This window comes from Amphiprion ocellaris, chromosome 2 (genome assembly GCF_022539595.1).
Source record: "Amphiprion ocellaris isolate individual 3 ecotype Okinawa chromosome 2, ASM2253959v1, whole genome shotgun sequence".
NCBI classification, from domain to species: domain Eukaryota; kingdom Metazoa; phylum Chordata; class Actinopteri; family Pomacentridae; genus Amphiprion; species Amphiprion ocellaris.
The window spans coordinates 17,619,574-17,634,510 of NC_072767.1; the positions used below are offsets into that span (position 1 = coordinate 17,619,574).

General features: G+C 38.2%; 2 protein-coding genes across 2 annotated transcripts; one reads left to right on the top strand and one right to left on the bottom strand.

Moving 5' to 3' along the window:
- Nucleotides 1-268: 268 nt before the first annotated feature.
- LOC129347526 (trace amine-associated receptor 13c-like) lies at nucleotides 269-2,306 on the bottom strand. The gene is made up of 2 exons (XM_055005038.1): nucleotides 2,097-2,306; nucleotides 269-1,746 (listed from the first exon to the last, which is right to left on the bottom strand). The coding sequence occupies exons 1-2, from the start codon at nucleotides 2,264-2,266 to the stop codon at nucleotides 939-941; spliced, it is 978 nt and encodes a 325-aa protein (XP_054861013.1). The 5' UTR covers nucleotides 2,267-2,306; the 3' UTR covers nucleotides 269-938.
- Nucleotides 2,307-7,639: 5,333 nt separating this feature from the next.
- On the top strand, nucleotides 7,640-14,902 carry henmt1 (HEN methyltransferase 1). The gene is made up of 9 exons (XM_023298882.2): nucleotides 7,640-7,839; nucleotides 8,138-8,250; nucleotides 9,729-9,863; nucleotides 10,050-10,232; nucleotides 10,356-10,542; nucleotides 12,948-13,161; nucleotides 13,329-13,458; nucleotides 13,741-13,898; nucleotides 14,580-14,902. Exons 1-9 carry the CDS (start codon nucleotides 7,756-7,758, stop codon nucleotides 14,687-14,689), a joined length of 1,314 nt encoding a protein of 437 aa, XP_023154650.2. The 5' UTR covers nucleotides 7,640-7,755; the 3' UTR covers nucleotides 14,690-14,902.
- Nucleotides 14,903-14,937: the final 35 nt, after the last annotated feature.

The window sequence follows — 14,937 nt, forward strand, 5'->3', positions numbered from 1 at the left end:
CTGTATAAAATGCAGTGTGGAAAACCGTCCTTTTTAAAGTCTGTGTGTGTATCTGATACATCCATGTGGTCATGGATTAGTTATTGAGTTTGCAGGGCTTCATTTAACTCAAGGTAAAAAGTGTCATAGTATATGAACTTTTTATTGTCTGAAATTCATCAATGTACAGACTGGTGTGAGTTTCAGAAATGTTTTTTAAAAAAAAAAAAACAGTCAGAATTTAAAGTCACGCAAAAGTTCTTTTATTAAATATGGACATGAAGTTTATATCATGCAGAATGATTTTCAGTCAGATGTTTAAACAGACTGAACTATGCAGACTAAATGCTCATTACTGATTTGTCTTTTCTCATAGGAATCTCATCATACAATCTACAGCAGCCTGTTAAAACACCAAAAAGCTGCTGTAGAACACAGCACAGAATATCTGCTCACTTTCTGAGAGTATAGTTTTTTGCTGTTTAAGACCTTAACATGAAAAGTTTCATGTTCTTACTTTAGCAGAATGAACGCACAGTACAGCTGAGTTTTACATAAAGCACAATATTATTTACAACAATTAAGACATCGAAAATAAAACCTAACAGAACCGATTTGGAAGGGGCAACAGATGTATGTTGAATCATGTAAACACAAATGTACACCTTTCATGATTACTTTCTTTCAAACATTACAGTTTAATTCTACTGTAATGTAACACTGAAGGGACACATGCAGGGAAAGAGCTTTGACAGTTTGTTTTGAAAGTGTAGCAGCTTCAATTCTGCATATATTTTTCTCTACTGTCCTACCAAAGTAAAAGATCAACTATGTTCAGCTTTTTACTTTGTTCATTAAAATGTGTTGAGGCCTGACAGTAAAACTGAGGCGTTTACTTCACCTTCAATTAGACTGAGTTCATCTTTATCACATAAGACAGTTAATGAACAATGTGTTGCTTAACTCTTCATTATTTTTGTGTCACGAGAGCTGGGCTGCAGTATCTGAAGACTGACAGTGAATGAAACAGCTCTCCTGAACCAGGGGTAGGACAAGGCATAGATCAGAGGATTGAAAGTGGAGTTACAGAAGAACACCCAGGTTTGAGGTGATGAATTAGTACTGAAGCTGTCCAGTCCTGCTAGAGAAATGCAGTAGTACGGAACAATACATAATACAAATATAAGAAGGACAATTCCAAGAGATGTGGCTGCCCTCAGCTCAGATTTCTTAATAACTACTGCTTTTGAGTTGACAGATCCAATCTGAGATCGTATTACACGTGCATGTGACACAGCCACCACAAACACTCTCATATAGAGAACTATGATTACAACAACAGGGACAACAAAGGTGACAATCAGGTCTACTGCCCCTGAAATGAAATCTATGTTAAATGTACATTTTTGATAGCAGGAATTGGACATATCTGTTAGTGTGAAGTGGTCTTTCAGGATGACAAAGCAGTAAAAAACAGAGCAGATCCAACAGAGACACACACAGATTGTAACTCTGCTTATTGTTATCAGGGAGGAATAGAGCAGAGGTTTACATATCGCCACATAACGGTCCACTGATATGAGAACCATGCTTCCCACAGAGGCAGAGGTGAGGATGAAGGACAGCAGGCACAAAAGATCACATGTGATTTTCCTCCTAAACAAGCAGAACTGCAGGTCGACTGCGATCGGCATCACTGTGGCGCCCACAAGCAAATCAGACACAGCCAGGGAGAGGATGAGGAAGTTTGTGGGTGTGTGGAGCTGCCTTGAGAGTGAGATTAGGATTAATGACATTTTCTTCATGTCCCTAACATTCAGTGCAAAAGGTTTAAGATAAGAGCAGTTACTATGAGAATACACACAGATGTAAATGTAAAAATACATGTTAAATACAGTTATATGCTACATACTGCTTATTGTGACACAATTACACAGAAAACCCTGAGAAGGTCATGCGCTTTTGCAACTACATGCACTCTCTGACTTGTCTTTTTAAAAACACAATCAAAACATATTGAACAAAGTAACCAACTGTAGTCCTGTGACAAAGCTTCCAGACATATCTGACACCCCAACACACAATTTACTGCAAGATGTAAAGAAAAGTGTCCGTGCCTGAAGTGGGAGATGGAGATGACAACCAGCAAGTTGAGTATCACAGTGAGCAGAGCGATGCAGCACAGTACAGATTTGATCAGCGTCACTTTGGGAGTAGCAGGCATCACCTGACAGGAGGCGTTGAGGTGGGGGATGCAGAGAGCAGCTCTCTCCAGTGTCTCCACCATCTTTACAGACACTCACTTCAGGTCTGAGCAGACAGGTGTGGAGCGCTGGCAGCCCTCTGATCAGTGTTTTCATGAGATTAGATATTTATCTCTTACCACGTCCACTTCCATCCCCTCCCCTGTTGTCCTCCCTCTCTCTCCCTCGTCTACCTCGTCACACACTTCCTCTCATCAGCTTGTTTTTTTCTGCTGACCTGCTGCTCAGTAACTTTTCTATTCCAGTTGCGTCATTCACCTCTCCACTCCATTCTCATCCTCTGTCTTCATCATCTACATTATGCCTCACCTCTCACATCCTTCTTTACTCACTGTCCTTGTAATTATTTATTTTGTGGTTGTTGCTCGTGTCATGAGAAGGAAAAACTAAACATGAAAAGGCCAACAGTAGACCTTTAGAAATGACATTATAAAATGTTATACAGATGTCAGTCTGTACATATGTGTTTTTACAAGCAGGAGGAGTGAGTGATCTTTCCTGACAGTGACGGGAAACTTGTTCCACTGTGTTGGGCCTAGAACAGTCAAAGCATGATCCCACTTTGTTTTAAGGCTGGACAGTGGAACTGATTGTATGATCTGAGAGGTTGAGGTGCAGAATGAAGTGTTAATAGTTCATGTCATGTAGATCATGTAGAAACGTCAAAGTAATCAACAGGATCTTCAAATAGGTTCTACCTTGAATAGCTAATCAGTGTATTTCAGTCAGGCCCAGTGCAATGGGTCTTTCTGCCGTTTTGAACCCACTGTAAACTGGCAACTACTGTATCATTTCCCTGAGAAAATAAGGGTATAGATGAATTGTTCAGCTAAGGATTTGGAGTGCATTACTTTAAATTTGACGGTATTTCTAATTTGTAACTTGCCGGATTGAACAAGAGCCTTAATGTGGTGACTGAAGATGTGTTAAGTTGTGGGAAACTAGAAGCCATCCGGTGGTCAGTGGTTAAAGGGCAGGAATGCAGAGAATCCACATTTTCAGATAGAAACTGAACAAAATGGGGTCATAGAGTGAGTGTTGTGAAGCCCCACAGAACATGAGGCCAGTTGAACAAAACAAGTTGTCAAGAGTAAGCAAAACTTATCGATTTGATAAGTAAGATGAGGAGAGTTCAGACCAGTTTCACTGATGCCCACCCAATTCCTGAGTCTAGTGAGGAGAATGATTTCAGTTCTAGCAGAATTAGAATAAATACTTCATACTAATTATGTGATTATTTAATAATAACTAGACTTTAATCATTAAGATATCCTCTGTTACTCCGAGCAGGACTATCTGTACTCTTTCTAAAGCCAGACTTTGGTGTTAAAAACTGAAGACATATAAATGACTGAAAATCAGATGGATAATTCATCAGGGCACTATGAATAGCTGCACAAAATGTCATAATAATCCGTCTGATGCACTATGAAATGTTTTAATCTGGACATTGATATCATTTGAAAAGATACACAAAACTCATTTGGGAAAGTGAAGTCTGTGCTGAGAGCATTTTCTGGGAAATCTGGAGTGATGCAGACATTGTAAAGGGACGTTATCCTTGATCATTTTAACTGGCATGCCAAAGATAAATTGCACTATGGGAAGAAGGCAAGCCAGCAGAGGGAATGTCTTTTTTTTTTTTTCCAAAGTTATTTTTTTGGCCTTATTGTCATAGGCGCAGTGAGAGAGAGACAAGAAACAGGGGGAGAAGAGTCGGAGGTGGACATGCAGCAACGGGCCGCGAGCAGGAATTGAACCCGGGACACTGCATCGGGGACCAGCCCTGTACATGGGTCACCTGCTTAACCCATTGAGCTATACGGGCATCTATGGCTTACCTTTTTAAAGGTTTAATAATCCAATTAAATGTTTTGCATTTTTTTAAAGTGTTTGACATTCTTCTTGTTGAATTGTATTTTTTAAATGTTTAATTCTGGAAAATATTTTATCTGTAATTTTGAATATTTGTATTTTAAAAATTTTGTTTAATTTCATAATGACATGTATTGTATCTTGTTGAATCATCTCATTCAATATTTTTGTCTGTTTAATAGAGTTAAATATTAAATACAATTACATTCTATTAAACAGACAAAATATTGAATGAGATGATTCAACAAGATACAATACATGTCATTATGAAATTAAACAAAATTTTTAAAATACAAATATTCAAAATTACAGATAAAATATTTTCCAGAATTAAACTGGTTCAACTGTGTTAAGATAAGATTTAGATCTTAAAAAAAGTTGTTCATGTTTTTGCAGAATCCAGTATTACTCACTGGTTGGTCATTACATTTTATTAGTTTGATTTCACTGTTTAAAATGATGCCACCTCTTTTCAGACAGAACCTGTGATAATAAAACAATACAAAATTTTTAGTTCCGTATTAATAAAGCACTTAAAGCTTTAAGTATGGCTAAATGCTTTTTTCAAAATTAAATATATCACTCCTTAGGTGGTAGTGGCCCCAAGTTCAGTAAAGTTGGAAAGATATTCACAGATTCGGACTTCCAGCATCAATAACTCATTAGATATAGGTTGTCAAAACATAAACGGTGCCTCTTTCCCATTGTTGCAAGGCAGACAATGTGCTACAAGCCCAGTTTTATCAAAAGTAGCTGTCTTTCAAGCTACAGGAATAACATTGGTGTCTATGGAGTGAACAGGGTCCGTCTGCAATTTGCAAAACCACTGCAACAGTAAAGAGAGACAAATATTCAATAACTTCACTCTTATAATTGTAGTGTCACTAAAATCACTGCAGCCTTCAACTGGCTCCTGTTGACAAAGTGTTTTAACAGAAATGTAAATGCTGTAATTTGATTCTTTTAATGAACCATGTAACTTGAATGGATGTGATGCTGGTGTGACCACAGTGCACACGTCTGATGTTGCTCACAGTGGTCCAAGGGACGCTCAGGGAGTTTGTGTGTTTGCTCAGACTCAGGAAAAATTACAGGGAACATTGCATGAAACTGAAGCCTACAGTGCTGCAGTAACATGTGGTTGCACAAGCTGATAGTTAAGGTGATAGAAGTGATAGTTTATATAAAAAGAGAGAAAAAATATTCATTTCCTGGACACTTAGAGCCATGCCATCATATCACTGGTGAGTTTTTCCCATCCACTGCATCCTACCCTGAAACTGGGTTAGTCATTTGACCCAGTATTTTAAAGATGTAACCAAATCAATCTACAGTATTCATATTATGTGCATTAAAAATCTCAATCATGTCGTCATACCTGGACCATGTTCACAGTGTTTTGTTTTCCACATGCTTTGCTTTGATCCCTGATGTCAGTGTTACATCCAAAGTGTCTGATGGACAAAACAGCCCACTGCTTGGGGAATACGACCCTCTGAGCTTCCAAACTAATATTGCATCATGTGTTGATGAGATGAGAGTGTGTCACATGTTTCTGTGAAACTTGTGTTTTCGTAACACCTTTGATTGGGGCAGCACCCCTGTGGCTGAGACATCATTATCTATCAGCAAGGTGTGAACAGGCTGTGATGCAACAATTCCCATCATTTGTATCATAATGACTTGTTGTTCTTTAGTTTAGGGAATATAATAGTTATTTATGCAGAGAGTGTATGTTTGCAGTATGGTGTTCTTAATATACATGACAATAAATTAATACACTGTTGTTCCAACAAAACATCCAGAAAGTGGTTGAAGAGCTAAATGAGACATTAAAGGGTGGTCTGGTAGCTGATCAGGTTGAGCTGGTGACCCACTTCTCCTCACTTTCCTGTCTCTCTCTCACTTCTGTCCTGTCAATACAGCCAAAAAAATAAATGAAGTAAGACAGTGAAAAAGTATAAATTGGTATTAGTCCCTGTCATGCCAGTAGCTCCGTGATGTTCATGCTTTAAATAAAAGCCAATGTGCTGAAAGTGATTTTGGAGCACTACTAAAACACAAGTGTTGCCAGCACCCTGCTTCATAAATGACTGACTTTTCAGTTGTGTGAGGCAGCTGATTGTCAAGTTGGATGACACACTGAACACTGTTGTTTTTCACCGTTGCTAAGACAAAGAAGAGCTTTCATGACATCAGCTTGGGTTTATGAAATGTTTGACCTGTTATAAGGCAAAAAATTTTTCATTGAGTTTAGAAAATAATAAATGTCGATCAGTTGGTGGCACTAAGGGAAAAGTCATGGGATTTATAAAGTCAGACAGATTCAGAATCTGAGGATGATAAATGCCCTGAACACCCCAGATTTCTCACTCTTGCCCATATTTTTGGTCCAACCAACACTGAGTGCCACCAAGACTTTAATGCAACACATTAGAGGGAAATACACTGTGTTTCCATGCACTGGTCAGTAGTGAGATTTTGGACTAGATCTGCAAAACATTTTGTCGGCATTTATTTCACCACATTTTGTCTGTGCAACATTTATGCAGATTAGCACATATTTTATGAAATCATCCCTCATTATCATATTCAGACGTAAAATTTCAGAAAATTTGAAACACAAAAAACAATAATTAATTTAATGTGAGTATTTAAATTATTTATTATCATCATAAAATTTGCACAGCAATCTTTGCACTACTCCATCTTGCACTTTTACATTTATTATACAAGCCACTTTATATTGTTTTTGTCTACAATATATTAATACTGTTTTATTCATTGCCATTTTTCAACCTTGTATATATTGTTATTACAATTCATATTATTATTATTACTATAATACATATGTTTATTGCTGCTGTAAAAATATTGCTGCTATAACAATTCAAATTTCCCCTGGCATGGGAGCAATTAAATATTATCTTACCTTATTTTATCTTATCCTATTTCATCTTATCTTGATGAACTGGAGAAGAATCATTTTTACAAAATGCATCTTTAAAGGCAGTTATCTCAATATGATTTTTTTCTGTCAGAAATCTCCTCTTCAGTTGCAGGTACATACAACGCACGTTGTAGTTTTTATAGTTTCTTAATTCTGAAGATTTTTACTAAACGGTTTGTTCATTTCTTAACAACCTGATTTATAGATCATCTTACTAAACGTATGGTATTTTTTCCCCCCCTTTCTGTCTCTTTACACTATTTTCTGATTCAGGGAGTGAATTTTTTTTTAAAGGGAATTGTCCACAATCCCCTTTGGTGAATGAAGTGAAAATTTGGAATGTAGCTTTGTCCAAATGAATGCAAACCATTAAAAAATATATATATATTTATTATAATTAAACATAACATTTCAGAAAACTTGTAACACAAAAATAATTGTTGTGTTGGAACTAATCAGCTGACAGATATCCATAGGGATACCTATGTATTGTTAATTTTTTTTTGTCCCTTATAACCTTTAGCATCTCCATTTAAAAGAAAAGCGGATTTTCTAAAAAAAAAACAAAAAACAAAAAAAAAAACCACGCCTTTATGTTGCAGTTCCTTCGTCGTCCTCCATCCTCATTTCCATAAGAACAGCGCCCCCTGCTGTCCGGCGGGTCACGGCCCTGAACGACAGTTAAACATGGCGACCATGTTCAGTCCGGCGCTGCACAGGCAGAGACATCAGTTTGTTATCGATTTTGTCAACCGGAACAAACCCAAAAAGGTGGTGAACGTCTCTGAGAGAAACACATTTACTTTAATGATTCTAGATTCCAAGTTAAACTTTGATTGAGCAGCATTTGATATCGATAGTTCAAAAGCTAATTACTGTTAACTTTTTTCGCCGAACCAATTCGCGTTATTTCGCTTGCTAACGTTAGCTAGCTACCGTTAACAAGCTAACGTTTGCTACGTTAGCGCTTCCTAATTCAAGTGGCTGTTCATAAGGGTTTGTGTTCCCTCGTAAATAATAACTGCAGTTTGCCTTTCCAGCTAAGAGCCTGTCTCGTCCTTCTCTCCAGGTGTTGGACCTGGGCTGCAGTGAGTGCAGCCTCCTCAAAAAGCTCAAGTTTAACCGTGACATTGAACTGCTGGTTGGTTTGGACATCAACGGTGCCAAAGTCAAAAAACATATGTATGTGTTTAAATGGAAGGTGGGACTGAAAACTTTGTCACATGATGAAAATGAGTCAAAATTCACACACTGCACATTGCTATGTCTCAGTGTTAAATTCAGAATGAGTAGGGCTCACTATTAACAGTGTCCTGAAATGTCTGCCATTACTCACTAGTTAATTTAGTTGCCTTGATGTTTGCATGGTCACACATATGGTTATACTGATATTTTGCAGGTGGAATTAGCCTGTTAATGGACCCCTCAAATAAAAAAAAGCTGTGGTTGCCCTTTTCCCTTTTGTCTGTCAGGCCAGGAACACAGTTGTCCAGTGGTTTGTGACACCTGGATGTTTGCAGTGTCTTTTGGGCCCTGGAAGTTGCTGCATGGGGCCTTCATGTATCACAGCAGGTCCTGTGAATCAGATTGAGATCTTTTGTGTTTGAAGGTCTTGTCAACACCTTGGTGTCTTTGTCAAGTTCCTGTAGTGATTCATGAGATGTTTTTGCAGTGTAGCAGGGCTAATTGTTCTGTAGGGGGAGTCCATTGGCATTGGGGAGTGTGCTAGATCTCGAGCAATATTTATGAAGGTTGTAAATGTCAGTAACAACCACATAAATACCAGGACCCAAGGTTTCATAGCAGAAAATTGCATTGTACCAAGATGACTGGAATCATTTACTTCCCATGTCAGTGATTTTAATGACCGTGGCTAGTTGGTGTATGTACCCAGTCCCAGTAAGTTCTGCAACAGTCTTCTCATGCTTAGACAACACTTAATATTTCAGTTTTGTATGTTGATGGAGGGTTCAGCCCCCTGCAATCCTAATTAGGATTAAGCGGCATATAGATAATGAATAATGGATGGTAATTGAACACAACTTTATGTCGAAATACACTCCACAAAAGAACAATGGAACTTAAAATATTAAAGGGTGTGAGCTGGATTTTAGCACAGGACCCCGACACAAGACAGGGCCACATAATTGACATTCCGTACTTCTAATCTAGTTGAAATTGTGCCCAGTTGGTATTCCAGCCATGTGTACACGTAAATTAAAACTTCATTAACTTACTGTTCTTTACTAGTTTTTGTTGTTGGTTTCCTCAAATCATTTTTGGATATTTCTAATTTTGTAAAACAATAATGCAATATGATCATATCACTAGCTTAGAAATACTAACTGAGGACTTGTTCTGGACTAGCACACCACATGTGAACCCTTTTGAAACACAAGCTTCATGTAAAGAACTGCTGTCTCATGCATTCTAGATTCAAAGTGAGTCTTACGGGTTTCCAAGCAATGGCGCTTTTCAGGTCTTCTCTCTTGTTTGTTTTTATCTCGTTGGTTGGTCTGAGATTACGAACATCAAGTGGTGATCAAAGCAGTATTTGATTTTTGACTCTTCATCCACCATAATGTGCTGTGTTTGTTGTGTGATAGCGGTACTGTTAGGGCAGTACAATAATTTGTAGACTCTCCTTGTATGTTTTTCAGGCATGGATTGGCTCCTTTATCAACTGATTACCTGCAGCCCAGTTATGATCAGCTACGCATTGAACTGTACCAGGGTTCGGTCACACAGAAAGACTCCCGTCTCAGAGGATTTGATCTGGTGACCAGTATAGAGCTGTAAGTGACTTTTTGACCATTCAGGTCCATTGTCTTTAAGTCCTTATACTTTGTCACCTACCAGTATTGATGTGCATTTCTGCATTATTCTTTCATTTTTTTTCTCTCCATACATGTCACTTTCACTGTTTCTCTCTGTCCTTCTGTGCCATTATCACAATGTGTTTCCTCTCTGACTATGTGCAGCATAGAGCACCTTTCTCTTGCTGATGTGGAGCTCTTCTCTGCGGTGGTTTTTGGTTACATGACACCAGTGGCAGTGATTGTCAGCACGCCAAACTCTGAGTTCAACCTCCTGCTACCTGGACTGAGTGGTTTCAGGCACAGCGACCATAAGTTTGAATGGACCCGAGCAGAGTTCAGATCCTGGTAGAGAGTGATGTTTTAATAATTAATCACCTGACTAAGGAATGTTAACAAATAAATCTACCTGAAAACAACACACTTAACTACATCATATTGATATTTTGTAAAAATTACATCCCTCCTCAGGGCTCTGAAGGTGTGTTTGGACTACGGTTATGAGGTGGAGTTCACTGGTGTTGGACAAGCACCGCAGGAACAGCAGGACAGTGTTGGCTTCTGCTCACAGATTGGTGTGTTTCAATGGCTTGGAGGGAGAAATGGATCCAACATATTACTTGGCGATGAGGCAGAGGATGTGTTTTCATACACACTAGTGAGTAAATTTCTTTGTAGTTGTACAATGTGTCCAGAGTCCTGGTGGGTCAATACTCCTACATGCATAACCATAGGTCCACTCTGTTTAGATATCATCACTTTTTGCTTTTCTCACTGTACTACTTTTACACAGGAGGTGTAGGCACAGCATTGCACCTGTTTGGAAGCACTTAGAACCCAGTATACAATTACTTTGACATTTTGTGCATGCAAGATGCAGGAAGACTAACTTCCAGTTTTACTGAGCATGTAGTGTTGCATCCATGAATTTCACTGGCCTCAGGATGAACACATTTTTAGAAAATGTAGGGTGATTGTTCTCAGTGTATCTGTCGACTAAACCGGCTTAGGCCATGGAATAGTATATAAAAACAAGAAAAGCACTCAGAGAGCGCAGTACTCCGCCAAGACTGCTCAGACAGATACGTCCACAGCGGTGGATTTGTAGTAGGATCACAATCATGTGATCGTCAGCAGGCAGCTGACGTAGTGTTCACTTGTTGTCATAGTTACAGTGATGCCATACTGCTATCTCGCAATGATAAAGAAATTTTTAACAAATCCATGGATCCAGACTATAAGCCACATCACTGCCAAAATCTAATCACTTGGTCCTTGTGTCATTTCTGATCTTCCCTGAAAATTTCATCCAAATCCATTATTCTGTTTTTCAGTAACATACCGTGTTCCTTGGCGGCGATATTATAATACTGTATCAAAATCACAGTATCCCAAAATTGAATTTAGAGTCATTAAACTATCAGAATTCAAATAAAGATAAAATTGTCATATAGAAAAGTACAGTCTAATAAATCAAAACTTACTCAAACTCATTCTTTGATCTACCATTAAAACGATATATAGTCATAGAAAACAGTAAATTAACCCAAAAAATACAATAAATTCAATTGTAAGTATACACAAATGAAACTAATAGCTCTACTAGCTACTAATACTACTGTGTTGAAAATAAAGTGTCTAAAGTATCATATAAAATTATTTGTAATTGTATGTAAGTTGATGTTGCATGCTATCTTTATTCCTTTAGTCCTGATGTGAACATTTACTACCTCAATGGCAACAAATAACTGCATGTATTCTATGTTAGCTAGCTTTAGCTTAACCATCTGAAAAACAAGTGTGTCTGTAAAAATACAAAAAAAAATGCATAATAGGGCTTATGGAATAACACAAAGCTACAAGTGAGTGGGCAAATTCAGAAGAATACCTTACATGCCACCCAGGTGTGAGTAAAACTGTTGTATGGCCTGTGTAGACATCTGCTTTGATAAAAGATGGTAACGCATCTGATCCACTGTTGTCCAGCGGACAGGCAGCTGAAAAACCAGGTTGGTTTTCTGTGTAGACACACCTTAGTTTCCGTCTGAGTGTTTAAATGATTCCTTCAAGATTCAAATTTATACAGCATTTTTATTTTATTAACACAAATCAGTAACATTTGGTTGGTGCATTCATTCTTATATTCAGTAGTATTTTCCTGAGCATACAGTGATGTAATCTTGCAACATTATTATTATTATAATGGAGACATTTCCACTGCAGCTGGTCTTCCTTTTTAAAGGCCCATTAATTCACCTTAACAATTAATGGATTTTGAAGGGCTGTTGTCATCTGGTCCATAGGATATACCTGCGACTTCACACTCTAAACTCGTCTGAGGGCCTCTCATCTCCTCGATCTTTCTTTAGAGACTTATTAAGGGATTCTCCTTTATGATTGTGGTCTTGATTGATTCCTCTGTCATTGCAGGAAACACAATTAGCTGAATATAAAGTGCAACATGTAAAGGCTATGTGACCAATTCATTTTTTTTCACTCTTTTACCTCTGTCCTTGTTTGCTCTTTGCAAAAAATAGTGGAAAAAACAAATCTTTAAAACAGTGTTGGAGCTTATAGGGTTGACTGTTGTAAATTAATGTTAATTATCCTGTCTGTCAGTCATCTGTCAGCCTGTTTCTGTCAGTTGTAATGTAGTCATTCAACTTATGAAGCTTTATCAGCCTCTGCTGGTGGATAGTGAAAACTGCACACAAAGGTAGATCTTCACAGCCCTCATAAGCTTCAAGCCAAGCTTATTTTCCTCTAATACAAAATCACACTGTTACATTTTCAACAGAGAAATGAGCAAACTAAGAAGTGTAGTAATGATCAAGCAACTCAGATGTTGTGTACCGGTAATTTGAAAGGAGTCTATGCCTCTAACTTTCTGGTATTGATCAGCAGCTTTTTCAGCTCTTTAGACATATTTTATGGCCACTGACTGCAGTGGAGCAGCAAAAATCTCACTCAGGACCAATATTCAGTAAAGCTTTCTGTGGAAATCCATGAATATGACTATAGCTCTGATGTTTTGACCTGTGTTTTCATGTGTTTCTTTATCAGCTGTACAGTATAAACTACCCTAGCCTGCGTGACAACAACATGTTGCGCAGGGTCCTGGTGAGCGAAGTGCTGTACTCTGCAGAAAAACTTATGAATAGATGGTTGGAGGAGAAGACTGGAAACGGGGATGGTGCTGCTACACTGTGCCAGACTGAGGGTGAAGGGGAGGAATTCCTCTCAGAGCTGTGCATGGAGGTGGAGGAACAACAGACAGGTGGATAAATATCCTAAATGAAAACTTTGGGCTGTGATGGCAACAGTAATTTATTTTTTTTCCATTTGTGTCAAATTGTGTATTTGTAAGGATGTTTTCCTGTTGTTGATCAAACACAGTTTGTTAAACACCTCATGTGTAAAGTATATCGAACTTTATATCTACAGTTTGTGCAGAAGAGATGAAAAACCCAGTGGAGCAGTGTGGGAGAAGTGTGTCAGATTGTGAGAAAGGGGAGTATGATGAGGTGCTCGGGACAAAAGGCCAAAAACAACAGGAGTCTTCTACATTGAGGAGGTGTGTTTCCTCAAAGAAAATTAATTGATGCTTAACACCATAGCAGAATGTGGAATGTAGGGGATCCTGTGTCTGTGCACCATCTGGCCTTGAGGCTGATTGTAAAGACACTGACTTTGCTTCCAATACAGTTTAACACATTAAAACCCAACATCATACTTCACAACAAATTTGTAAACACTGACACAAGCATACCTTCCAGATTTGCATTTTTTTCTTTGTTTTAACAGATGATTAATTTCCCTTTTGCTGGATTTAATGAGCCTTTGTCTGTACCAGTAGGTATGTGTCTGTGCCTCTGGCTGTGCTGTGGTCCTGCTGTCCCAAAGTCAGTGCGCTGAGTGGAAGTGTCAGTAATCTCAGACATCTCCTGATGGGAAATCCTGAAATTAAACTGAGCCAGGACGGTTCTGCTGTGCTTGTAACTCACCAGGAAGAAGGTACTGTTTCATCAGTTCTGCTTTTTATTAAATATACAAAGGGTCAATGTTTATAATGAGAAAGAGAAGGCTGTATTGCATTAGATGATGGAAGTTAATAACATAATGAGAAGTGCAGGAATTCATTACATAAGATGTTAATAAGACTTCTACTCGGGTGGTGCAGCATGTGGTTTTTATTCCATTAGTCATAAGCCTTATCATAGGTAATGCAGAACACTTCAAAACAATTGGTGAAGCCTAAATAGTTGGTTTTTGCGTTAAAGATGTGTTCATTTTTAATAAATTATGTGTATTGCACAATTGTAGTCTCAGTTTTAAAGTGGTCTATTTTGACAGTATAACCTTTACTGACCAAAACTGAAGCTATGATGGCAGTGACACTTGGATCGTAATCCTATTCAATCCTTCCATACATATGCAATACCAAGCGTTGCCCAGCAGGTGACACTATTTTGACAGTTTTTGCTGCTTTGTGACAATAAACCACAAAGTGACTAAATGTAGTGGCTCAGTCACTTCCCATCACAACCCCTCACAGCTCAGATCATTTCTCTTACTCAAATAGTCCATCATCAGCTAACTTTGCAGCTTTCATTTCCTGCTCTCCTGCTCACCACATGAATTTTATAACTGAATTGTTCTGTGGTGATGATAATGGTCTTTAATTTGTGTTGTCAGACCAGGAAGAGGAAGGTGTTGACAATGGTTTGGAGGACAGCAGGTATGCAGAGGCCAGCCACTACTCCCATAGTGCTGAGCAAGAGGAAGAGTGGGAGGCAAATGTTTGATTTGAGGGACGCAACTTTGTTGTCACTAAGGTGACTTTAAATCTATCAAAGAAAGGTCATGAGTTGTACTAACAAATCTCAGTTTAATTGAAACTGTTTTGTCTGAGGGCTGGTCAGTGACAATAAAGTAACAGCTGGCCACTAAAATATAAGTATATTGACAGAAAGCGACTTTGACAGTCCACATGTAAATAGTACAATAAAATTGTAAATGTGAGAAAATGTTTGATTTGTCAGTGTTTGTGCAC